Below are 26,657 nucleotides of genomic sequence, written 5' to 3' on the forward strand. Positions count from 1 at the left end.
GAATACTTAGCCTTCCTTTCATAACTTGAGGTTAAGAACGTAGAAAACATTCAGACAATTCCCCCGCATGTTTTATAGTTTTCTTTTATTTAGACAACCCAAATAAAAGGCACATAAAACATTGGGCATGTTTACATAATTATTTGACAAACATACATTTAAAAAAATGTAGGAATGTTTTACCTTTCTGCTAATCAGAAAGCCTAGTCTTCATATATACAAAAATTACCATTGTTAATGTTCTAATACAAAAGATTTATAAAAGGTTATCTTACTTTTTTCTTTCACGTGTCTATTATAACTACCACATCCTCAGAACTAAATGGGTTTGTACAAAGATATACATTCAACTGCCTTCACAAGGGTCTGACATCTGCCAATTCATCTTTGATGGCTAAAATTAACAATGTTTTATTTTATTCTCCAAATACATTTTTTTTTTTAAGAATCACTGCATTTCCAATTTCATTCAGCTGAGATAAAAAGAAGGGTCAACTTCCCCCTGTAAAGCAAATCAATGATGCATAAAAGGAGCAAAGATTTGTCAAGCCATTCCCTCTTCAGGGCAAGACTTGTTAATCCCAATTCATGCATTTTCTTGTGTCTGTGACAGGTGTACACAACGCCTCTTACGCACAGAGTGCAAGGACACAATATTTGTTCACCACAGTAATGCAGATGTGTTCTACAGAACACTTCAACGTATTCAAAAAAATAGCCTTGCATTTTGACGATAGTTTGACATGTGAAGATGACCCCAGCCATGCATCTATCAACAGGAGCCAGACAGCAATATCAGTGCCATTACTCCACGTAGTAAATCAGAGAGCTCACCGTCGAATTACTTTACCTCAGCAGCTCAAAACTTTTATCATCAACTCCATTCAGTATTTCATACCCTCCCAAATGTAGTTTTTAGTGTTTTCTTTTCAAAAAAAAAGAGTCTTGTTTTTTTTAATCCCTCTTTTGTAGTTTGGTTTTTTCAGAGCTTGCAACGTATTGAAACCCTATTAAGCTCCACTCCTCATGCAACACTGGAGGGCAGAAGAGGGAATTTTTTTTTTTTTTTTAAGTTTGTCAGCCATTCTTGGTTTGCACAGCAACCAGACATTGGGGTTCACCCAAAAATGGCACGCTATAGGCCTCAGAATCATGCGGAGTTTCTGACGGCCAACGGCTTTCAAACCGGCTCAGAGCTCTTGCTTCCGCGCCGTTTGGGGCACGGGGTCACAAGCGCCGAGCCACGTTCAGAGAGACGACCGGCGAGACAGAACCGGAGGGCTGAAGGGGTCCAGTCCCGCGGTTCTCCAGGTTCTGACCCTTTCTCAGTTACATCCTAGGAATACACAGAGTTCCCCCTCTGATGGTTGATCATTTCCTGGTTTCTCTCCACCCCCCGCCCCCGGTGCACAAGACACTGAGGAATTATTGCCAACAAACCTGAACCCACATGGCAGCTTTAGCTCAATGGTAAATTTGTGAAGGAATTGAATGAGAATATTCAACCGTGTCAGAAGTCATTCAGACTTGTATTTTTTTCCTTTCTTTCCTTAAAATGTGGACGGCAATATTAAAAGTGACTAAAGTTCTTGGCTCCCTGACCTATGAAGGGCTTCTAAGTTTTTTTTTTTTAGCCAAAAAAAAAAAAAAAGAAAAAAAAAGTATACGGTGTGTTAAGTATTTACAAAGTAACATAAAAAAAAGTCCAGGATAAAAGTTATGTGTTAGACATCAACTCACTGTTTTAACACAAACCAGATTACTGGGCTACTCTCTGCAAGATTCCTGAGCAGAAGATCCTTACTAACAGGCTCCTGAACTTCAGAGGAAAAAATAAAAAATAAAAACATGGGTATAAAATAATTCTAGTAAAACTACAATCCGTCACCAACATGATAACTGTTATAGCAAAACTGGTGAACTTTAGGACCAATCTCTCAGCATGGTTTCCGCAGGCCACTAGATGGCCTCCATATCTACATTAACAGCTGGTTGCCTAACACTCTCAGTTTTGATCTTTGATAATACTGGCATTTCATTACACACGGGATATGCATTCAGTGCAAGACTCCTCCTTCAGCTCCTGTTCAATGACCAATGTCCACTGACAGCTAAGAAGCACATTCCAGCCATCCCAAAACAAAAGAAAAATAAACTGAAGATACCTTAAGCAGTGAGGGACTTAATGTTGTTAAAAGATCAAGATGGAGTGATTGGAGAGGGATAACATTATCAGGTCATAGGCAACATACAGTCACTGTACCTCAAAATAAAAAGCTAAAAATCAAGTTTCACACATCATGAAAAATTCTTCCCTCAGAATGGAAGCCTTTGTCCCTTTTGTTGCCATATTTCTCCTTAAAACATTAAATACTGATTAGCAGGCTATTAAAAAAACAACATGAGAAACACCCACTACTCTGAGATATCCTTTGAAACTTAATGCAATGCACACTTATTGCATTTGTCCTTTTACCCAAACCCAGCCCCTCCCTTCCCTTCCCTTCCCCAAACCCAGAGGTCCCGGCGTCCTGTGAGGCTGGATTTGGAGCCTCACCCCTTCGTTCGCCCGACTCCGCCCATCACCCCATCACATTCGCCGTTCTTACACCCCCCCCTCCTAAACTCAGTGTCCTTCAGACCAAGATTTAAAAAACAAACAAAAAAAACAAACAAAAAGCCTAAAAAGCCCAAAACAAACCAAAATTAAAAACTGAAAACCATTTTTTAAAAAACAGCCCTAGCGTTCTCCTGTAGGATTCTTTGTAAAATCTTTCGTGCTGCAGCGCTGCTGCTGTTGCAGCCGAGTGCCAGGGGGGCAGCAGCCACGCTTCTCCTCCTGCCCCCCTGCACCAAGTAAACACTAATATCTGGGGTGGAGTCAGTAGGGAGGGAGGGAGGGATGGAGGGAGGGGCTGGGCGCCGCCCAGGGGGAGGGGTTGGTGAAATGGATCGGGTAGAAGACTGGGGGCTGGAGTTTTTTTTCCTCCCCCCCCCTCCCCCATCCCCTCTCTTTTTTACCAGGGAGGGGAGGAGGGCAGGACCTGGGACAGGAAGGGCATGCTCTCCATGGGCCGCATGGCGATGTTGAGGGGCCCGGCGATGTTCATGGGCATGGGCGTGGTGATGGCCACCGGGTGGGCGATGTTCATGGGCGCGGTGGCGGGGATGTTGACCGAGGCGATGTTGACGGGCCCCGTGATGGTGACCGGGTGCTGGAGGTTGACGGGCGAGGTGATGTTGACCGTGTTGGTGGTGATGTTCATCTGCGCCGCGATGGTGACCGGGTTGCTGCTGACGTTGCCGCGGTTCATCGCCGTGGTGATGGGGGCGGAGGCCGTGACTGGTGTGGCTGAGGCAGAGTTGCAGACTTCGTTAGTGTCTACAAAACAGACAAACACATTTTTAAAAATGTGAGTGCACACCCCCCGCCCCCCTCCCCCCTCCCCCCCTTGCCCACCCCCCTTGCCCACCCCTTCCTCCCTGGACCCGGTTAACAAAGGATAAGAGATACTGTTCTGCATTTAGGCTTATGTGGCTAGTGCTATATAGGTACCCTCAACATAAACAAAATTAATTGAAAACACAAATGCAAATGGGCAGAAAAAAATGAGGAAAACACTTTGGGGAGGATTCATTTTTTTTTTTTTGAATGTACGGAAAAAAAGACCTCAACTCATCGACACCTTCAGAACTTAAGGATTAAGCCTTTTATTCGATTATCCTTGATCCCCATTGCTGACGAATGAAAAAAAAAATGATGTACAGAAAAGACCAAGTGATCCTGACCTGAACCACCTGTGCATTAAAAAAAAAAAAAATTAACCCACTTTCCATTTGTAGCTGCATTGGGGGGGGGGGGGACCAAAGAAACACAAGCCTGATTTCTATGACACTAACATGCTTTCCATTCGTCGATACGGAACAGCTACAAAGGCTCGGGACAAAGAGGTGTTTGTGGTGCAGACGCGGGCCCCTGCACATTGTTCGGTTGAGTGGGGGGGGGGGGCGGGGCGGGGGCGGGTTTTCTATCACGCTACAGTATTACCTTTTCGCACCCCTGTGGAGCTCCACTGCCAGTCCCCTAGCCCTATTCAGGAATACAGACACACAGGGTTACAACGGACAAGGCCTCCCCCCCCCCAGCCCCCCGACTCGGGCGCTGCGCTGCTAACGCTAACGCCGCCCGCTCGCTCTGGGGCCTGCTGCCCCACGGACCCTGGGGTCAGCCGTGCGGGAAAACCGCGTCTACCGCGAGCGTCCAGAGACCCGACTAGCCCTCCTCCACTTACTCCAAATTTATTAGCTCAGAATTCAAGGGGGGAGGACGGATAAGTTTTTATTTTTCCCTATACTGCCCCCCTTGCTCCTTGGTTGGTATTGAGTCTTGTACAACGCCAACGAGTTTTGACTTTAACTGCTATTAAGCCCCGTGTAATCGAACTATGCAATATTCCTCCGGCATCATCTGAACAGCCTCGCCAGGTTGTGAACGTGTTTCCACACGGGGGATGGGAACTGCACTCCAAAGCTGAATTAAAAACAATTCCGTTTCACCCTGAGGAGGAGAAATGCCTTTCACTAGCGGAATTTAATCAGGCTGGGGGGTGGGGGGTGGGGGGTAGGGGGGGGCGGATTTGGGAGATGGGGAACAACAACAGTACATGACAAGAAAAAAAATAAAATAAAAAAATATGGCAAGACTTAGAACATTCATTTTATGATTCATTCCACCGCGCAGGGAAGAGAGTTTGATGTGCTGCTGAGCGTGTGGGAGGGGATCTGTGCTCCTTAACATCCTGTTCTCTTACAAAAACAGCTCAACTGATAACAGTCCTGGATTAACATGAAGGAGGCTCTTTGAAATGATTGGAATTCTCTCTCGTAGGGTGGACGGACCAAGAGGTGAAATTGTGTGCGGGGGGGTTGGGGATGGAACAGAGGAAAATGCTTTCCTGTGTTTTATCTGTACTCTACTCTATATGGTAACCCCTCCCCCCCATCCCCCAGCAGTAAAGCCCAAAGCTGAGGGCCCGCCAACACTAAGGAGGCCAATGAGAGAGCTCTTCAGTCAAAACCAATCTTCCTCACAGCCTCCCCTCCTGCACCTCAACACATTTAATGAGCGGAGGAAATTAAAACATTTCTCCGGCCGTATCGAATACCGCTTTGTGGCCATTTTTCCTGAGCGTACTCCTGCGTACACAAACTCATTTGCTGTTGAAAGCGCTTCAGGTTTAAATTTAGAACACGTCTGTCCCACGGGCTACGCATTTCTGTCAGCGACGATACATGTCAGTCAAAGTTCGCTTGTACACACGCAGTGACAGGGACTGCACTGCTGTGCTGCAGGAATGAGACTTGCCCTTGTATTAAAACTGTATTAAATACCTCTGACTTAAGCTTCCATCGACCCTATTTATTTTTCCATTCATTTATTCAAATCGGGGGGTGAATCAGGTTTGAGAAGAATTTCGAATGAAATTTTGACAAACAAAACTTTGGAAATGGAAGAAAAATCTTTCTCCATGTCCTGAACCCAATGTGAGCGACCACACTTCAGGGGACATGATCTGCCAGCTCGGGCTTCCACCTGTGCACAGTTCTTAAGAGTGCATGACCACGCTGGAACCAAGCGGAATCCAATAAAAAAATTCCCTTTTTTTTTTGCGCCAAATGAGTCATTTCTAAAACAGCGTGTAGCGGTGACAAGGAACACATGGATACGGAACAGAACACCTGGACTCTTCCTGCCGCCCTGCTGGGGGGCGACATGCTACACGACAAGCCAGGTCATCCGGTTCACCGCCCACCCCCCCCCCCCCCCCCCCCCCCCACCCCCCCAGGGACCACGCCATCCCCGAGCACGAGGTTGGCAACCCGACGAAACGCCTTTCCGCTGACAAACAGGAGCACGAGGTAGCGAGACCTCCGAAAAATCACAGCTCAGCCCCCCTCTCTGCTTTTACAGAGGGACTGATACTGGGACACCCCGCCTCCCAAATATGCCTTCCAATGCCAGGTAATCCTCATCAAACCCTGATTCATGTTAACTCCTAACAACCACTCTGTATATATGAGCTGACCCATTTGCCCTAGTCCGGTCAAACACTCGTTCAGTCTCTCAAATTCCAAAGTACAACCACGTCAGAGTTTCTCCTGCATTGAAGTGTCTTAGCCGGGCTATTTTTATTTATGCATTTTAAAGCCACCTAAATAGGAGAAATGGCGCAAGAAAAGGAAAACAATTAGAAATGCCCTCTGCGTTTATTGGTACAATTTGGCCGTGAATTATTTTGCATTTCAAAATGTCTTTTGACTGCTTTCAAGTTTACATGCTGCCTTAGACATGGGAAATTAACTTCAGCAGACTCTGCTTGATCGCATGAAAGAATCAGGTAGTAGGCAGAGTGCGGACAGCCTCAACTGCCACTCACACGTCCACTATAGACACGATTTTCAACGGTATCCTTCAAAATAGGCCGTATCTCCCCTCCCCCAATTCTGGCACTGACAATGTGTAACCCTTCAACATTTAAATTGTTCCAATTTTTCATTTTTGCTATGCTTTTTAAAAAATTTTTTATAGCCTACATCTAACTGTGGGGGGGTCTCCTGAAGACTTTAGCGAACTTTACATTCTAAATGTAGACAGACACAGCGAGGCGACACAGCGAGGCGACAGAGGCAGGAAGGCCAGACCGACCACAGTCGCTGTCGCGCAAAGCTGCCGCCACCGCAGTCGGCACCTAAAGCCCTATTCCGAGCCAGGAAAAACACGACGTGTGCCACATAAAGGGTATATATGGTATAGGCCTACACTAATGCAGTATGCGCCAACTGTGACATCACTGAAACGATCAAACAAATAACTGAGAGAATTTGTGAGATGGGGAGAGAAAAAAAAGAAAAGAAAAATAACTCCACAGAAACCTGCGACCTTCCTGGGTCTGTCTGGGTACTCGCGATGGCGAAAAAGTCGCCTGCCTAGACGTGCCTCAGCATGCAGAATCTTAAGGGTGTGACTAATGTTATCGGGAGAGGGCCGGGTGGATGGACGTGGTGCGCCTGTGTGTGCGCGTGTATGCGTGTGCATGTGTATGTATGTGTGTGTGTGTGTTGGGGGGGGCTGCCGTACCTTTGTTACAGGAAGTGTTGAAGTTGGCCTGCCCGTGTGTCTTTAGGTGGCTGGTGATGTAGGCCGCGCTCAGCATCTTGCCGCAGATGTTGCAGGTGACCTTGCCCTCGTGTCGGATCATGTGTGAGCGCAGTCTGTCTTTGGTGGCGAAGGCGGATGTGCAGGCCTGCAGCACACGACACAGAGAGCCCAGGCCCAGCTCAGCAACGCTAGAGGCTCTAAGTCCAGGGATCATCAACTCTGGCCCTCGAATCCAAATCCAGCCCTGGTTTTCTTCTCTCCCGGGTAATTGGTGCTACTGATCGACCAGACTGTCTTCACACCTGACTCCCAGGCTAAGGGAGGGTGGAAAACCAGCTGATGAGTTGCTGATCCCTGCTCTAGTCTTGGTCACAGTGACGTGGGGGCCATCCTCGCATTGCTAATGTTTGTGAGTGGGGTGGAAGCACTTTCTGAACTGTTGGTTCAGCGGCTTAACAGTCTCGAAAGCAGGACAGCAAGAAAGTCTGACTCCAAGAGACAAACTTTTTACAGGAACTGGGAGAGCTTTTAGGACAACGAGAGCCACCTCATTTCTCAAGCAGCTGTCATAAATGGGTGAATTTCCCCCAATGCTTCGCTACATCACAAAAATATCTGCACAAGGCAAACTATGCTGTGTATTTTAAACATCAGGTGAGCTAATATACTTTAAAAATAATTTCATTTTACATTTAGTCTGGCAGAGTGATTCACCTCCAAAATACCCCCAAAGAGCAGTTTCACATCTGCCATTAAAATTCCACCCTACAGTCTTCTGAAATATCAGTTAGGTGCCAGACTAACTGAAATATTCACTTGGCTCACGCTGATCCACTTGGTGCCAGAGTGAAATGTGATGTCGGTTCGGCACTGGACTACACTCGCCAAAATGTAAACACGTATGAACTGTGCTTTCTAATCTACAAGTGTCAGAGAAGGCCGGTTATTTTGTTGGAAAGTTCTGGACTGCCAAAAGATCATAGAAGTGATGCGTCTGGGCAAGTGCTCCACTGCTAGGCCACATCATGAGCACTTGCAGCAAATGCCAAATGCTGGGAACTAAAAGCCATTCAGATGTGTGAAGCCACAAAGGGCCTTTTACCTTTCAATAAAACACTGCAAGCTATTGCAAGAAACAATCCACAGGTGGGGCCAACATGTATCCATTGCTACACCAGGCACATTTCATATAGAAAAAAAATCTATTCACCCCCCCACAATCTCCATTTTAAGTATTTTTGATCGTCATTTAAAATTTTGATATAGTTTATTTGTTCCATCCCATTCCATTAGTTGACGGAAAGCATTTATTAGCATAAGGCATTTAAATGAGATCAGAGCAATGTTAATGTCCACCTAAAATAAATGCACAATTAAACAAACTCCAATTCGAAGGACGTTGTGCCGAGGAAGCTAAATGCTAACTGCTGAAAGTTCAGCTCTCCTGCCTGCATAGAATAAACAGATGTCAATCATCATGTACTGGCTGATTTAAATGAGAACAAATAGTGCAGCCCATCTGACTCATATTACACCACAGGGCTGTGGAAACTATGGGACTCCGTTATGAAATTGTTTTTGAAAGGCTTAATTAAAAATATCTGAAATTGTTTCCCCAAGACCAGTGCTACTCTGAAACTGTGGAAAGTTGGGCCCCCAAGTAAACTTTGCGAGCCGTTATCTTTCTGAAACATGACGTCAACACGCGATCGTAACGCGCTGAAGGTTCACAGGCCTGCGGGGAGCATGGTGCACAGTTGGGGCGCATCTTTTTTCAGTGACTGATTAGAAGTCTTTTTAAAAACTAGAAAATCCCCCCTCGCGCCCCATAAGGGGTGCGCTGTACGGCACTTCCCACAGAAATGTCACTATCACAGAATTTCGTTGGAGCTCTTTGGGAGTGGGCAAGCACTCGAACGCCTCAGACACAACCGCCGCCACACTGGCCCCAGGATCCGTGCTTTTGGACGGATTGATCGCTTGCTGTGGGGGTGTGTGCGCGGAAAACGGCTCTCCGCGTGACCCTCGTCCGCCCTAAAGCCCTATAACAGCGTAATTACAGTGCTGTGAAAAAAGTATTTGCCCCTTTTCTGATCACTGCATATTTGTCACACCGAGTGGGGTTCCAGATCATTAGACAAAATGTAATATTAAAAGATAATATGGCGGTACTAAAGGGAAACAGAGGAAACGCAAAACAATTTTCTTTAATCATTTCATCTAACATCCATATCACCCATGTGAAAAAGCAACTTGCCCCCTTAGTTACTCAAACAATTAACCAAACGCAATTGATAATTAGATTCAGCCAATTAAACACAGCAAGGATTGACTGCAGCCAGCAGTGTTGAATCTGAACCTCAACATCTGAGTGTAGTGAACACAATGTTTCTACAAGCACACTATGCCACGATCAAAGGAAATTCCAGAGAAGTTTTTGAAATAAATCATCTAGAAAGGGTTACAAAGCCATTTCTAAGGACATTATTTCCAAATGGAGAACACTTGGAACAGGGGTGGTGAATCTTGGCAGGCATGCCCGGCCTGCCGAAATCTCTCCAAGGCCGCAGCAACAACTCATCCAGAAAGTCACAAAAGATCCCAGAAGAACATCTAATGAACTGCAGGCCTCTCTAGCCTGAGCTAAGGTCAGTGTTAATGACTCCACAATAAAAGACTGGGCAAGAATTGCATTCATGTGAGACTAGCAAGGTATAAACCACTGCTAACCAAGAGAAACACCAATGCTCGTGTTACATTTGCAAAAAAAAAGCACTTGAATGATCTCCAAGCCTTCTGGGATAATGCTCTATGGACAGATGAGTCAAAAGTCAAACTTTCTGGACAACACAGCCTGGACAATTATGTCTGGTGTAAAGAAAATACAGCATTTCACAGCAAGGACATTATACCAGCAGTCAAACATGATAGTGGTAGTGTGATGGTGTGGGGATGCTTTACTGCCTTGGGACATTGAAGACTTCCTCTAAGTGAATTCTGACCATGAATATAACCACAAATTCTGCTCTGTACCAGAAAATTGTTCGGTCATCTATCTGTGAGCTGATGCTGAAGCGTAATTGAGTTCTGAAGGAAGACAATGATCCAAAAAACGAAAGAAAGTGTGTATCTGAATGGCTGAAAAGAAACCACATTAAAGTTTTGGAGTTGCCTATTCAAAGCCCTGACCTGGACCCAACAGGGATTCCGTGGCAGGACCTGAAACGAGCAGTTCATGCTCAAAGACCTACCAATTAGTCAGAATGAAAACAGTTCTGCAATGAAGAGTGGCCTAACTAAAAAGACTGATATCAAATTACAGGAAACATTTGGTTGCAGTTACTGCTGCTAAAGGTGGTGCAACCAGTTATTAAGTTAAAGGAGGCAATTCATTTTTCACATGTTATGGTGACATGGGTGTTTGATAACTGACTAACTAAATAAATAAATAAATAAATAAATAAATGAAATAATTTTTAAAATGTGTTTTGGGTTTACTCAGGTTCTCTTTGTCTAATATTACTTTTTGTTTAAAGATCTGAATCCATTCCGTGACAAATATGCAATAAGAGGAAACCAGGAAGGGGGAAAATACCTTCACAGCACCGTAGGGCCAGTATAAGCAGATCATTCCCCAAAAGTTCATGAAAAGCAAGGCAGTGATCTCTTTCTGGCTGAACGCAAGAAATTTCAGAGACAACAGTCTCACAGTGATGGCAATAAACTACGATCGTAAATACTATTTTAATATAAGCATCATACTCATATTCTACATTGCCCTGTAAAATTTAATGAAATTCAATTTCATACTTCACGAAAGCATCTTTAGGCTTTTAGGTCGTTAAAAATGGACTAAAGATCCACGTTACCCCCCGGATTTCCATTAGGTGGTCGAGATCTCCAATGTTGCCCTGACTGCAGTTCAGCAACATTGGGAATCGGGCAAGACTTAAAATACGTGTAAGAATTTAGATACGCCGTGACAGCCGCTGGGCTCGTGCGTAATCACCAGCTTTTGAGAAGGGCTTGGCGCTGACGGGGATCTCTTACCGTAACTTGGCACTTGAACGGCCTCTCCGTGGAATGAACGTGCTTCACGTGGCAGCTTAGATGGTCGGGCCTGGAGAACAGGAGGAGGAAGGTAAAGGATATATTTATTTTTTTCCCCCCCAAAAAACACACCACCATTTGCACCCAGAAGCAAAAAAATCAACCGCGGTTACTAGAATGTTCCAATACAACCATTTGATTAAAACCCACTCATAAAACTAGATTCCATTCAGAACCTTGGGCAGAACACCACACTGCCAGAGCAAAACCACCTTCCTCCTTTCAGCCATTACAGGACACGACCCACTCAGTCTGAGACACAGAGCACTGTGGGAATGAGAGAACCCCCACCATCAGACCCATAAAAACAAACACTGCCAAGCACATCCTTGGCTGTTTCACGCTGGCAAAGGCTTTTTACCAGTAAGGAGAGAAGTGGAATCTTTTTAGTGGGCCCCGGTCCAGGAGGACTGGCTCTTCCACCTCCCTCTGTTTCTAACGCAGGGTGACAGCAGCTGCCTGACACCCCGCCCGCAGTCATCCCTCCCGGGCAGTGAGGGGCGCTGCGTTGACCTGAGCGTGGCGCGGTACGCTCCTACCCCGCGTCACCCCGCTGGAACGGCGCCTCGGCCAGGCCCCGGAGTTGCCCGGTGACGCCCCGGAGTTGCCCGGCGACGCCCCGACGATGCCCGGCGACGCCCTGGAGATGCCCCAGAGATGCCCGTCACCCGCGCGCGGTTTTTGCAGACTCCGAGGCAGCGCGGCGCTCAAAGCGGATCGCCCTTAAAGGGCCACGGGAGCGCATTCCAGCGCCGCGGCGCTAATCGAGCCGCCCGCCCCCGCCCTGAGAGAGCCAGCCCCCCCCCCCCCCCTTGTCCCCCCAGATCTCTTTCTGGCAGCAGCGGGAGCGCTTCCTTCGGCAGGGAGATTTTCATTGTGTGTTTTATTGCTCGTGGCAAAATTAATCTCCACCCCCCCCCCCCCCCCCGCCCCCCACCAGCCAGCCCTAACCACCATGGCGGGACGCTGGGAGGGGGGGAGGTTAGGGGCAGCAGCTGTGTCGGGTGCGGGGGCTGCGACCGCTCGCAGGGCTGAGGGGAGCGAGCTGTACCCGTACGCTCAAATCGAGGCGGACCTACGCCCACATGGAGCAGAGGCTTCTGGGAGGGGAAAAACCCGGGCCTGAAATGAGCTGCCAGGCTTGACTGCAAAGCCTCCTCTTCAGGACCACTTAAAAAAAAAAAAAAAAAAAAACCCTGACCCACTCAGCGCCTCTACGGCTTTAATGTGATTGGCCGGGGACGAGGTGACAAGTGCATCAGTCACACAACAGTATTCCGTGCCCTCACAGGTTCACACAGAGTGACCCAATCGCAGTCTGAATTAGAAGTTGTTAAAATTCTGCAGCACTCCAGCCTATGCTGACTCAAGCCCTGAAAAGGCCACGATGTTTCCGTGGGCGCTTTCCGACGAATCGGGTGACTTGGAAGAGGAACGGCCACCGAGCCCGCCCTGGGAAGGCCAGACAAACTGAGCATTTAAGAGCCGCACAGCGCAGCGCTCAGAGCCCGGAGCGGCTGACTGGAACAGGACCGACGCCTCTGTTTACACAGGCCGCACACACGCGTGTGTAACACACACGCCCTTCCCCACCCCACAGACTGCCAGAGAGAGAGAGAGACAGACAGACAGACAGACAGAGAGGAGACAGGACAGACAGAGAGAGAGAGAGAGACAGACAGACAGAGAGAGCAGAGAGAGAGAGACAGACAGACAGCCAGAGAGAGAGAGACGAGAGAGAGAGAGCGAGCAGCGAGAGAGAGAACAGAGAGAGAGAGACAGCCAGAGAGAGAGAAAGGCAGCTACCTAGAGCCTCCCACAGACGCCAGAGAGAGAGGAGAGGAGAGAAGACAGACAGAAGAGAGAGAGAGAGAGAGACAGACAGACAGACAGAGAGCCAGAGAGAGAGAGACAGACAGACAGACAGAGAGAGAGAGAGAGAGACAGACAGACAGACAGAGAGCCAGAGAGAGAGAGACAGACAGACAGCCAGAGAGAGAGAGACAGACAGAGAGAGAGAGAGAGCGAGACAGCCAGAGAGAGAGAAAGAGAGAGAGAGAGAGACAGCCAGAGAGAGAGAGAGAGAGGGGCGGGCAGCTTACCTGGAGAAGCCCTTCCCCACAGACGGCCAGAGAGAGAGAGAGAGAGAGAGACAGACAGAGACAGACAGACAGACAGCCACAGAGAGAGAGAGAGAGAGAGAGAGAGAGAGAGAGAGAGCAGGAGAGAGAGAGAGAGAGCCAGAGAGAGAGAGAGAGAGACAGACAGACAGACAAACAGACAGCCAGAGAGAGAGAGAGAGAGAGAGAGAGAGGGGGGCGGGCGGCGTACCTGGAGAAGCCCTTCCCGCACACGGAGCAGACGTAGGGCTTGTGCACGCCGCCCTCGTGCGAGCGCACGTGGTAGGTCATGCGGTCCTTGCGCTTGAAGCGCTGCTGGCAGATGGGGCACTCGAAGGGCTTCTCGTCCGAGTGCGACAGCTTGTGGCGGTTCAGGTGGTAGACGTCGCGGAAGGCCTTGCCGCACATCTCGCAGCCGTGGTTCTTCTTCACCGGCTTGGGCGGCTTCTTGGGCGCCCCCTGCTGGTGAGGAGGCTGCTGCTGCTGCTGCTGTGCCCCGCCCATGGGCGCGGCCGACATGATGCTGGAGCCGCCGGACGCCGAGGTGGTGGCGGTGGTGAGGATCCCGGCGATGGTGGAGATGTAGGAGGGGTTGCCCCCGCCGCTCTCCCGCGGCACGGTGGAGATGAGCGGCACCATGGTGGGCGCCGACTGCGCCGCCTTCTTGGGCCGCGACACCATCTTGACGCCGGTGTGGCAGGACTCGTGCCGGCGCAGGTGGTAGCTGTCCCGGAAGGCCTTGTTGCAGTAGCCGCAGATGAAGGGTGTCTTGGTCTTCTGCTCCTTCTTCACCACCACGTGGGGCGGGCCTCCTCCTCCTCCTCCTCCTCCGCCGCCGCCGCCCCCTCCGCCCCCGCCCCCCGTCCCGCTGGCCACGTTGTCCTTGAGGAGCTCGGCGGCGCTCACCGGGGGCTTCTGGTCCAGCGGGATGGGCAGCACGGGCTTCTGGTCCTGCGGCTCGGCCCCGGAGTTGAGCAGCGGCAGCAGGCTGTTCTGGGCCACCTGGTGCTGGTGGTGCAGGGCTTCATTCGCCTGCTGCAGGGAGGGAGACAGCCACGCACACACACGTCAGTACACACGTACACACACACACACACACACACACACGTCAGTACACACGTACCCACACACACACACACACACACACACACGCACACGCACACGCAGGTCAGTGCACACGTACCCACACACACACACACGCACACACGTCAGTACACACGCACCCACACACACACACACACACAACACACACACCAACACGCACAGCACACGCAGTCATGCAACACGTACCCACACACACACACACGCACACACGTCAGTACACACGTACCCACACACACACACACGCACACGCACATCAGTACACACATACCCACACACACACACACACACACACGCGCGCGCGCACGTCAGTACACACAAACACAAACACACACGTCAGTACACACGCACCAGTGCACACATACCCACACACACACACACACACACACGTCAGTACAAATGAATGCGCGCACACACACATCAGTACACACTCACCAGTGCACACATAACCCACCCACACACACACACACACGTCAGTACACACACACACACACACACACACACGTACAGGCACACACATACACGCGCACACACACATCAGTACACACGCACCAGTGCACATGTACTCACGCACATACATGTCACTACACACACACACACACACACACACACACACACACACACGTACGCATGCTGCGCCCGCTAGAGACGAGAAGGAGCACCGCCCCCCACCTTGCCCTCCTCAGCCTCAGAACAGGAGAGGAGTTCAGACTCTAAAGGAAGACCTGGCCCGTACAGTTCCACTGATACAGCCTACAGTAACAGGTCTGTGACATCATTCAGGGAAGTCAGTTTTACATCACCGCTCTTTTACATAACCATGACACCTGTGGGAGATCAGCCTACATCTTTACAGGCACCAGTTTCCCAGTTCACATTACCTAGTGGCTCTCCCCATAGAAACACACGTGCTCATCTCTTAGCAAATTATCACTGTTTTGTAGCAATGAATGTTCTTGTATAGATAATATCAGATATCGAAGGCACTCAAAAGGCAGCTCAGTCCGGGAAGAGTTGAAGAGACTGTTACACGTCTGTCCAAAGAGAGGCGTCAGCGATACTGTGCAGCTCCTGTGCCTCTGCACAGCCCTGGGTACACCGTGTTTGTGTAGCGTTGGGGATGCTGAACACTGGCAGCCCTGTGTGTCCTGCACAGCGCGCCACTTCATCCTCCCCCCACCCCCCCGGCTCTACAGGAACGCGGCGGCCCAAAGGGAGGCTGCGGGCCCTGAGCTGGAGCGAGCGCGTCAGAGGCAGCGCACCCGAAATAGAAAGAGACTCGTTTTCGGAGTGCGTGTGCCGTGCGCGTCTGTGTCTGCACCCTGTTCACCCATCCAGGGGGGGGGGGGGCAAGGTGCTGGGCACGTCACGGGGAGGAAGACCGCGTTGAGGAGATGTGATATTACAGAATAAACTGCTCTGAAGGGAAAGGTTGTCCTCCTACGTGCTGCGCCCAGACACACGGCTCTCATCCGCCCCGACTCACTGTGCCAACATGAGCTTTGCCTGCACGGGTAGTGTGTGTACATGTGTGAGGCTGAGAGTGTGGTGGATGTGCTGAGATGTGTGTGTGTGCGCATGTGTGTGAGTGTGAGAGAGTGTGTGTCTGTGTGTGTGTGTGTGTGTGTGTGCGCGTGAGCGTGTGTGTGTCTGTGTGTGAGAGAGAGTGAGTGTGTGTGTCTGTGTGTGTGTGTGAGAGAGTGTGAGCGTGTGTGTGTGTGAGAGAGTGTGTGTGTGTGTGAGTGTGTGTGTGTGTATGTGAGAGAGAGTGTGTGTGTGTGTGTGTGTCTGTGTGCTTGCGTGTGTGTGAGAGAGTCTGACTGTGCCCAGCTCTGCAGATGCACAGCGGGGGCTTCAGCTCGGATGATCAGCGGTGCTGATGTCATGTCAGGAGCTCGGAGGCGGTGGAGCTGTGCCAGGCCCGGAGGTTACTCACTGTAGGTGTTCCCTTCTAAAAATATCCCTCGGTTCCCTCGTTAGCTAGGTGCGAGCGCGAGCGCACACACGCAGGCTCGCTGCCACGGGACGACAGGAAAACACCGCCCCCCCATCCCCCCCCACCCGCCCCCCCCCCGCGGCGTGCGGCCGTGCAGCTGGCCGTCTGGCCCAGAGAAGCGCTCCAGAGGAGAGAGCAGCGCCGGACCCCTGCGCGGCGGCCCAAACGAGGCCCCGGGGCCCGCGGGATGGCGCTCAGGCATTGTGCGACCCGGCGGGGGGGGGGGGGGCGGCCGTGCACAGACGACGCGTCTGAAGATTTGGGGTCTGCCTTTGTGGCGGGAACAAAGGGAAGCCGGGCGAGGGAGAGGGGCCTGCCTGACGCGGGCATGAGCGGGCGGGCGTGACTCCACACGGGCCAAAGTGATCCACAGGGCCCAGGGACTCACAGGAAGTGACTCCTTCTCGCTGACTCCTCCGTGGCCAGAGTGACTAGAGGCCAGGATCCCACGGCTCTCTCAACAAGTGACTCCATGACCGTGACCGGGCCAGACGGGGGTGGATCCAGCGGGCACGGTCCACGGGCGCAACGTGACCACAGGCCCACGGACTCCACAGGCCAGCTCCCCGGGGGACCAGGCCCGTGTGGGCCAGTGACCAACGGGCCAGGCCACACGGCTTGACACGGAAATGACTCCACAGCCCAGATCCACCGCCAAGGCCCGCAAAGTGACTCCACACGGGCCCAAAGTGACTCCACACGGGCCCAAAGTGACTCCACACGGGCCCAAAGTGACTCCACACGGGCCCAAAGTGACTCTGTCGCATCTGCAGCTGCATTACAGGCCTCTCACCTGGGGACAGCTCTCACAGCAGGTAGAGGAGACATGCGTCCCTGGGGGGGGGGGGTTTCAAGACTTATAAAATGTAGCTAAGCAGAGGAGTTTTCTCCATTGACCTCCATTCCATATACATTTATTTGGGATGGAAACCTACTGAAGACAGGGGGAGTATTGAAAAAAAAGAAATTGGTGAAGATGCCACAAGCATCGAACAACACTCACTGGAAGAGAGCAAGTTTATGACTACGCCAATGAAAACTCTGGGGGCCATTAAAACTCATCTACCCAGCATGCACCTTTCAGAACTGACGCGAACAGCCCCCCAGAGCCTCAGGAGCTCTGCCAGAGACGCACTAAGACTGGAGTCCGTATTTTTAGGAACAGGACTGTAAGGAGAACCTGCTCTGCTCTTATGCGCATTCGAGGGCTGTTCCCCCCCCCACACTCTCACCATTATCACACTACAGCGCCAAGTGCAGCCGCAATTAAAGCTGCTTAGAGTCTGTGAAAAATCACTGCGCGACACAAACGACCAAAGCAACACTCCTGCCCTCACGGCCTCCCCAAGGAGAACCTGAAACAAGCGAGCGCCTCCATTTTTATGTCTCCGGAACGGTAATATTCCCCCCCCCCCAGTGGCGCTCGCAGCCGAGAACTCCCCCCGCAGCTTCTTAAGACTGCTCAGCCAGCACCGCGCCGCACATCTTTCAGAAAGATTTCACACTTACACTCACAACCCTCACACAGCGCTTTCTGAGCACTCCAGAGCAGGGCTGGGGATTCTGCAATTCTGAGGGAGCGAGGAAAACACCCCAGACAAGTGGCTGGGCACTTTTAATCAAAGAACAGTCCATATCATTGAAAATTTTGAAAATTGACAGATTTTTTAAAAAAAGGTTCAAAGGGACACACAGTAGAATCAAGCTCACTGTGGAGATGGGTAAGAGAGACTAGCTCCACAGCAGCACACACTGGAACTCATTCAGGACCGCCATTATTAACACACACACACAGTACATGCGACATGCGGCATTGCTGGCTAACGAAGCAAAAAGGCGTGACATCAACGCACTTAAGCATGGGCCTGAGGAAGGAGGGAAAAAAAAGAAAAAAAAGAGAGAGAGAGAGAGGACCCCTACAGACCTGCGCAGCCTTTCCGAACTGCCACGCCGCCATGCGCTGGGCCTCAGAAGCCGCGCTCGGTCCGGGCTGTTTACGCAGCGAGGGCCGGGCGTGCGCCTCGGCGAAAACGCTCCTCTCACAGCCGGGGACCTGGAGAAGCAACGGCACAATTAAGACCACCGCGCTCGCTCGCTCGCCCCCGCCCTTCCTTCCGCGGGACCGGGCTAAGTTACCCGACCCTCCGCTTTTTCGGGTTCAGCCATCCATTCAGCAGGGGGGACAGGCAGAGGAGGAGAAAAAAAAAAAAAAAAATCAATCCCTTAGCATTGTGTCCCTTTATTTTTATCTGCTCCACTGTGGGAGACACACGATTCCAAGCGGCGATGCACTCAGGGGCCCTGCGGGGGGTCTTTGTCCGCGACGTCGCCGCCAATTTGGCCGCAGCGCTCACCGAAACGGTCTTTTTAGCTCGCCTTCTCGGCTCTGTGTCACCGACTGACCGGGCCGACCAGCCGACCGACTGACCGACCGACCTGTCATGGACCCCGGGAGCTTAGGACTTGGAGCGGCACTTCGACCCCACCTGCTCCAGGGGCGCACCTGCGGGGGTCCCGACCAGGACCACCGAGCCCCGGCCCCCTCGCGAGCGCTGGTGACAGCCGGGGCCCCCAGACGAGGGCCGAGGGGCCGCCGCCGCCGCCCGCTGCGCTTTCACGCCGCTCCGATGATTTTGATACAAATCTACTGTGAAGGCTTGAGGTCACTCCGAGATAAATAACACCAAGCCTGAATAGGGGGGTGGGGGGGTGGGGGCGGGGGGAAGGAATAATTTTAAACCACGCCGCCTTAACAATACAGCCCCCGGGACAGAGTCTGACACGGCAGCGAGGCTGGCCCACTTTCACCAGTCAGGGCCTCACAAACAGCGAACGGCAAACCAAACGGTAAACCAGCGGGAGGAAACCGCTGCGCGTTCGCCAACATCCAGTAAAGAAGTAGGTAAGGTGCCAAAAAGCTCATTCTGCAGCAATGGCTTAATCACTTGCAAATCAATTCTTGCAAAGGGAAAATGCTTGTGTATCAGACAGTGGGCTAACGTGAAAGCGTGATAAAACATGAGCTGGGATAACGATATGCACCAGTTAGCATTTCTTCTAGCGGAAACCTTCACACGCAGGGTTAAAACAAGCCTTTTGCTAGTCGGGATCGTTTATTTATTCATTACTAAATACCATCCGTTATTTACTCTTCCTACAGTAAATAGGAGTACATAGGCCAACTTCTAATTTTACTTCCGGGGGGGAGCTGAAGGGGCACCAGTGGTTTTCAGTTGACGTCATTTCTTAAAATAGTCTGTGTACTCACACCAATGACGCAAACCGACACTGGCATCTGCACAATAAACATGTACATGCTGAGGAACTGATCTTTTTAGTAAGTTATGTGTTAAATTATGTGCAATTTAGTGTACTTCAGTAGGCAAAAAAATCTGACTTTTAAAAAAATCTGCGTATTAGTGGGTGTGCCTCCATTTGTATCTCTATTTTTATGCGATTGTTTTTTGGTCAACGCACCATCAACACTTCAGATGAAAAGTATGTGAGCGGAGTTTGCTCCGATTTTCTACTTGAACAGACAAAATAAAGTTGTGGAATGAAACTGTTCGATCTTAATTATTTGCTGGAGAATTGTTTTATAAATAAGACTATCATTTGCTATAGCCTATTAATAGAATTTGAAAGCCTAATTCAGTCTAAACATTTCAGAACAAGTATGTATGGACGGTCATTTAAATGTATCACATAAAGGTGGATGTACCTTTGAGACAAAGTGTTAAACATTACAGAATGTAAACTTACTTTCTACAGCTGTTCCTGTAGATATTTTCAGCTTTATTATTACAAAACCCAAAGCCATTTGGCCTACTATACATGTCCCCAGTGGCCACAACCTGAAACTGGCTTGTGAAATAAGTTTCCAAAATATCCAAAAAGAACTCTGCATTTCTCAACATTCCAGGATTGGTAATAATGGGAGCTTAGAGGAAAAACAAATCTTGTTTTTCCTGGTAGCGTGCTCCTTTAAAAATCTGCACACTGGAGCAGAGAACATCCCAGTGGAGTCTGAAGAGGCGATGTTGAAACGCTACTGCAGTCACCACGTTCCTCAAACAGCACAACATCTAACGAGAACAAAAGCGATGCTGGTATTGGGATGAGCTGCGCTGGCGTTCGGCTCAAGCAGGCCACGGAGGCGAGAGGGAGAGCCATTTTAGCTGCTCTCGCGCGCATTACCCTGCCATCCAGCCGCCAGCGTCCCAGAGGAGAGATCACCGGTATGTGAGGGGCGAGAGCGGAGGCGCTGGATGAGCAGCATGAGTCACGCAGCGGCTTTTTTCTAACAGAGCCCGACCCGGACCCGGGCGCTCCTGCTCGGTCACAGCCGAGCAATAAGGGGATTACACCAGCTTCCACTCTCACACAGGTCTGCTCCCTGCACAACACAGCGCCAGGAACACTGAGCTCCTCTCATACAGGGCAATCAACACCCCCCCCCCCCCCAGTCTAAAAACGCCCACTCTGCTACACACCGCTGGGCTTCCGTCATTTTCACTTGATTAGGGAGGAAAGTACATGGAGCCGTGTCAAGTCTCCGGGGCAACCCAAATCCACTACATGTTCAGATTTGACCTCTAGTGGGCACTTACCAGAAAAACACTCCTTATAAAGTGCGGCCAACTTTGACATTCTGCTATGACTGGCAGCTGGCTTAAGCTATAAAAACACGAGCCGATGGTAAAGGTTTTCAACACCAGTACCTGACCCTTTTCACATCCTTTACACAAAAAATAGAAAAGCTGATGTCAGAATGGAGGGGAGGGGGAACTCTCCTCAATACTCAACCAGCACTTCAAATATTAAATATACACAGTGATATACACAGTGTTACAGAGTTACACTGACAGCCTCAAAAGAACAAGCCAAGTGGAGATGGCTTGTGTCCCTAACAAAGGTGATATAGCAAGTAGTCAAAACCTGCAGCATCATTAGACGCAGCTCTTCATCACAGTCACAGTTCTTGAAACAAGAACAACAAAAATAGTTTCTCTATTTCGAGTTCAGCCATACGGTCTTCTGATATTTCCGCCTAGTCAGACACAAAACGCACTCATCACAAGCCCTTAACTCTCACCAATTAGCTGGCAACAGCTGCACTTCTCCACAACACAGGGAATAGACAGCTCTACCTGTCACTGTGAGCTGAAACTTCAAAGAGAAATAAGAACTAGCCCCGAGGACAATCATTTCAGGGAGAGAACAAGAGAGATTTTTCAGATGCTGCTAGTGTCCCTCGAGGGATTTGCCTGGATTCCCTCTTCTGCACACAAGCTTCTTAGCTATAGCTCACAGCAAACCATGCCAAACACACAGCACTGTACTCTAAAATATAATTTTGCTAGAGATCTAAGGTTGCGCAGGGTACTGGGTAAGGCTCATTTCGAAAGTTTCCTCTTATTTTAAATGAAAGTTCTAACATGTTCGAATATATCCTTTCGAATATGTCGCCCTTCGCCCTCGGAATCTGGAGAACGTTGGCTTCTGCCCAGTCCAGAATCCCACAACATACGCAGTTTGCAGAAATTCCTTTTATTAAGAAAATACACAATAAATGCAACCTAGTGACAGATAAATGTAAACAATAGCCAATTATCAATTTGCTACATATAAAAAAAACAAGCTAAGGAAAACCAGTATTCGTGCAAAATAATTTGTCCATATTTGCGCGATCAGTAACCGACCTCAAATTTGTCGTCTGGAGAAAAGGGCCAAGTAAGGAATGCGTACCTACAGTTAAATCGATATCATAATAACGATACATTCAAATATTTTACAACGTGTAATAGACTTGGTGTACCTTAAGTTTTAGAGTCGAAGAAAATGAATTCGTATGACATTGTCTGCACAGTGTTGTGCAAAACGGTCGCAACAGTGTTGTGGGATTCATATCACGGAACAATCTGGGATTTCACAACTTCCCTGGCCGCCCGAAATACTCCGCGGACTACATGCAATTACGCACGGAAGCCGGAGACCGTGTGCCCCTCTTAACTGCTACTTTTAAACACATTTCTCTAAAATCTTTAACAGTATCGAACTTCTCGTGTATGAAGGACTTCGGCAGTCCTGCCTACTGCACGGTACTCAATGGTGTGCAACAAATGCTTTGCTCCAAAACGACCGTTAGTGCCAAGACTCGTTGACTTCGGCCTGTGCTGGAGCCGTACCGATCTTGCTACGTTAGCTATCGAACCCGCTCTCCAGTTCCCCCAAGGCCGCTACTTAGTACGTTCGTGCCGGCAGATAAGTGGCGAGCTACCCACCCAGCTCGTAACACCTCAATGCACTGCATTCACAGAAAGAATAAAATACCAGCCTTCTCTTGGCGCCCAGCTTGTTAGCCAGAAGGTATAATACCGCGCCGTCGTTGGAGTACCAGAAAATCCCCATTTATGAGTCATCTTAATAAACACAAAAGGCCAACTACCTTTTTTTTTTTTTTTTTTTACTATTCGTATGGATTTTTTTTCCCCTCAAACGGCCCGGTGTTTTCCACTTACCAGGTGTGGATGTTTTCGCAGAAAGAGCAAGCCATCGATAAATGTTATTCAAAGTCGTACCGTAGGTTGCCATCGTGAGTAGCGTTACATACAGTACAAGGCAGCACGTTTATTATGAAATCACATTTAATTAGCTAGACTAATAATATAGCGTATATTATTATTGGAGTATAATATTATAAAGAATAATGGCTGGCAACTGTTCGATTCAAACAAACGAGTTATAGCAAGCTATCCTAGCAATGGTTCCCGCAGCAGGGGTAGTTAATGCTGCATTAGCCATACAAGTTAGCTCACTGTTCACAAATTTACGAAGTTTATAATTCTGTCCGAGCTATGAATCCGATCTCGAACGATTGAAGGAAATCCACTGAATTAGACATGCCTTTTCTTTATTAAGTAAAAAAGGATCCATACAAAATGAACACTCTATAAATCGGTTTATTCAACTGCAACAAATGGCTTGCTAGCAAAAATTTCTGGTTGGTTTGCTAGCTAACGTTAGAGGTCTCAATACACGGCTGTTAGACAACTATAGCCAGACAATCGTCGAAAATATAAGCAAGTTTTTAAAAATAGTAGGTTTCGCATTTAATAACAGTATCCATCACGAAGAAATTATCTGCCCATATAGGCCACGTTTTGAAGCGTAGATGATTAAAAAAAAAAAAATCACCTCAAGAATTACAGCTTTTATATGCATAGTTTGAATTCCTGTTCTAAACCCGCGGTTACATACCCATTTGAATAAGACGGAAAGAAAAAGTTATCTCGCTAGCAAATAGAAGCAATTCGCTAAGCGCGTGGATTTGACTTCCTTTATTTCCATAACTTGCAATTACTGTTTTAGGGGAATTGGCGATTTTGATATAGAAATTCATCCTATCCCCACAAATAAAACTGATCAACGGTTATGAGAAAAGAAAAAACAAGAGTGGCTAGCGGTGGCGTTAGTGGCGACGACTGATCTCGCAGCTCATGTTCTGCTTGCACGCTATCTAGCTACCCACATTTGATATATAAACACCAGACTATAGCTATTATTAGAGCAGTTTCGTTGATATAAACAGAAATGTAATTATGCTTTTCAGATAAATCCGTGGAAAGAAAATAGATCAGATTTTTTCCAAGCGTCATGCCCTACCTCACAGCTGGAAGCCTGGGATTGATGTACCATTGTTTTGCTTGGATTGCTTTAGCTAAAATTAAATCTTTCGAAAACCTAAGCGGACCACAGGGCACTCGGGAATTAATAGTAGTTCATTCAAATATGTTAATTTTCGCTTTGAATAGTTTCCTTACCTGAAATAAAAATGTACTCCAGCTCGGTTCCATTGCAACACTTTGAAATCTGCAGGAAACCTACAAGAAATCTACAACAAAGCAGCTAAACATGGCAGCTGCTACAACTTCCTGTAACCCTTGGGGCAATCCATTTTAGAAGGATTTTGGGTAAATACTGACTTTCTATCCCAATAATATGTTTGCATTGTCGGAGTACTATTGTGTGCGCAGCATAGCGCACACGATATTAGTACTGAATCTGTAAAATACATCAAATTACTTAAAACTTAGTGCGAGATTTATCCTGAACAAAACAATATTGGTTTTCTAAACCCCCCCTTCGCGGACGTCCCATTGGTCCAGCAGGGGGCATTTGAAAGATGGCAAAGAGTTCATTTTTATTTGCCATTGCTAAGGCTATTAAACAGTATATTCTTTAATTCGGAAGGTTTTGACTTTGTTACAATACACCGGTTACATCAGTTGCTAGATGTATCTTATTTCGCAGCGATAATTTTGTATTAATCCGCTGTGCGCAAGAGTTATCATGCCTTTAACATTCATTTTACAAAGCTAAACAAATAAATTTAATTTACGACATCGGGCTGCAGTTGAATGGATTTTACAGGGGAAATAACAGAATAATTTTGGCAAGTTACGAAATATTTAATAAACTGGCTACACAGAACATTTGCAAAGGAAGGTCGTTCCATTTCTCTGCGATCATGCTTTTGCAAAGATTTCTCCGGCTTACTAAACACCCACAACTTCTATTTTAAGCTTCGTGTTTCATAATTAGGAATTACTTGCCTATGTGCAAAGCCTGCTGTTACACAATTCATTGTTGTATAGCACAAAAAAATAGAATAGAGAAAAATGTGATGTAAACGTATTCCACAGTAATTATATATATATATATATATATGCACCCCAAATCCTGCATAATACCACCTTACCTGTTTCTGTAAGATCAGAAAAAGCATGGTGGCTCCTGGGAGTCATGAGCCAGTAGGGGGTACTCTTCCACTTTGACCAAATAAACATGTTAACACTTTGTTAGTATCCTTTTTTTAAATCAGGCAAGTTCTTGAGCAAACCAAAGCCAAGATCTGGTCATACATGGCAAGTACTGTAAGAGTACAAACAATTAGTGCGTACATAAAACATGACTATTTTAAGCAATTGTAATTTCATGAAACACGTAGACAATGTGATAATCATGGGTTCAGGCAAGTACATACCTCAGTGATGGCAATGCAGACTAACCCAAAGGAATGCGAGCATCCATTTTTTTCTGTAACTTGCTCAGCATGTATTCAGGTGCATCACATATGAAAGCTGTTCTGTGGCTGGGCGAGGTAAATGAACAAATAGTTTGAAGTAAATAAGAACACAGTAGCAACAGAGAGAGCGTGCAGTAGGAGGCAAATCACATAAATGGCTTTCTGAAAAAATAAGTTTGTGTTTATCCATCCATCCATTATCTATACCCGCTTATCCTGAGCAGGGTCGCAGGGAGTGCTGGAGCCTATTGGGCGAGAGGCAGGAATACACCCTGGACAGGCCGCCAATCCATCGCATACCTATAGGAAATTTAGAGTCTCCAATTAGCGTACCTGCATGTCTTTGGACTGTGGGAGGAAGCTGGAGTACCCGGAGGAAACTCATGTGGACACGGGAGGAACGTGCAAACTCCACGCAGAAAGGCCCCAAGCCGACATTCAAACCCACGACCTCTTGCTGTGAGGCGACAGTGCTGCCCCCTGCTTGTGCCCTGACGCCCAGTTTGAGTTTATGCTCTGTAGAAATAATCTGAAATTATCTGAACGTGAATATGTAGCTGAGGGAAGAAGGAAATAATCTGGACCACTGTGGCCTGTAACAGTCAGACTGGGAAGTCTGTGTGACTAATATCAAATCTGTATTATTAAAAATATTATGGATGCATACTGCCTACACATATGGTTATGAGCAGTGGTTCTCAAATTGGTCCTGGGGACCCCTGTGTTTGATGATTTTCTTTCCTCCAGACTACCACTATTGGGTTCAGTTCTTTTGACTGTAAAGGCTATGAGATATGAATCAGCACTCCCTGTACCATCATGCCCCTGAAAGCACTAGGTTACTATAATACAACAGGACAGGAGTTTTGTAATCTTGAAAAGACATGCTAAAAGGACATGCATTGTTTCTCCTGCATAAGGTCATTGTTTTACAACAAGAAATGATTTCAGAACACCTAATAAGTAGGCGGTATTTTCAAAATGATGTTTGAACTTTTAGAAAAACCACAGGCTAATATGTTGCCAAACACCATTGTCAGTACACTCAATATGAACTCCTTGTTCTTCGTTTTCTGCCACTTC

The 26,657-nt window shown here is 48.3% G+C and overlaps 1 protein-coding gene across 6 annotated transcripts; it reads right to left on the bottom strand.

Moving 5' to 3' along the window:
* Positions 1–933: 933 nt before the first annotated feature.
* On the bottom strand, positions 934–24,459 carry LOC135262788 (vascular endothelial zinc finger 1-like). 6 transcript variants are annotated; one of them, XM_064350027.1, is made up of 7 exons: positions 24,310–24,459; positions 18,411–18,539; positions 13,601–14,424; positions 11,210–11,279; positions 7,139–7,304; positions 4,049–4,090; positions 934–3,352 (listed from the first exon to the last, which is right to left on the bottom strand). In XM_064350027.1, exons 1-7 carry the CDS (start codon positions 24,340–24,342, stop codon positions 3,018–3,020), a joined length of 1,599 nt encoding a protein of 532 aa, XP_064206097.1. In that variant the 5' UTR covers positions 24,343–24,459; the 3' UTR covers positions 934–3,017. The 6 variants fall into 6 exon arrangements, with proteins under 6 accessions (XP_064206097.1, XP_064206096.1, XP_064206099.1 ...); XM_064350026.1 differs by having other exon boundaries at positions 934–3,382; XM_064350029.1 differs by lacking the exon at positions 4,049–4,090.
* Between the last annotated feature and the right edge of the window lie 2,198 nt (positions 24,460–26,657).

This window comes from Anguilla rostrata, chromosome 9 (assembly GCF_018555375.3).
Source record: "Anguilla rostrata isolate EN2019 chromosome 9, ASM1855537v3, whole genome shotgun sequence".
Lineage (NCBI taxonomy): Eukaryota > Metazoa > Chordata > Actinopteri > Anguilliformes > Anguillidae > Anguilla > Anguilla rostrata.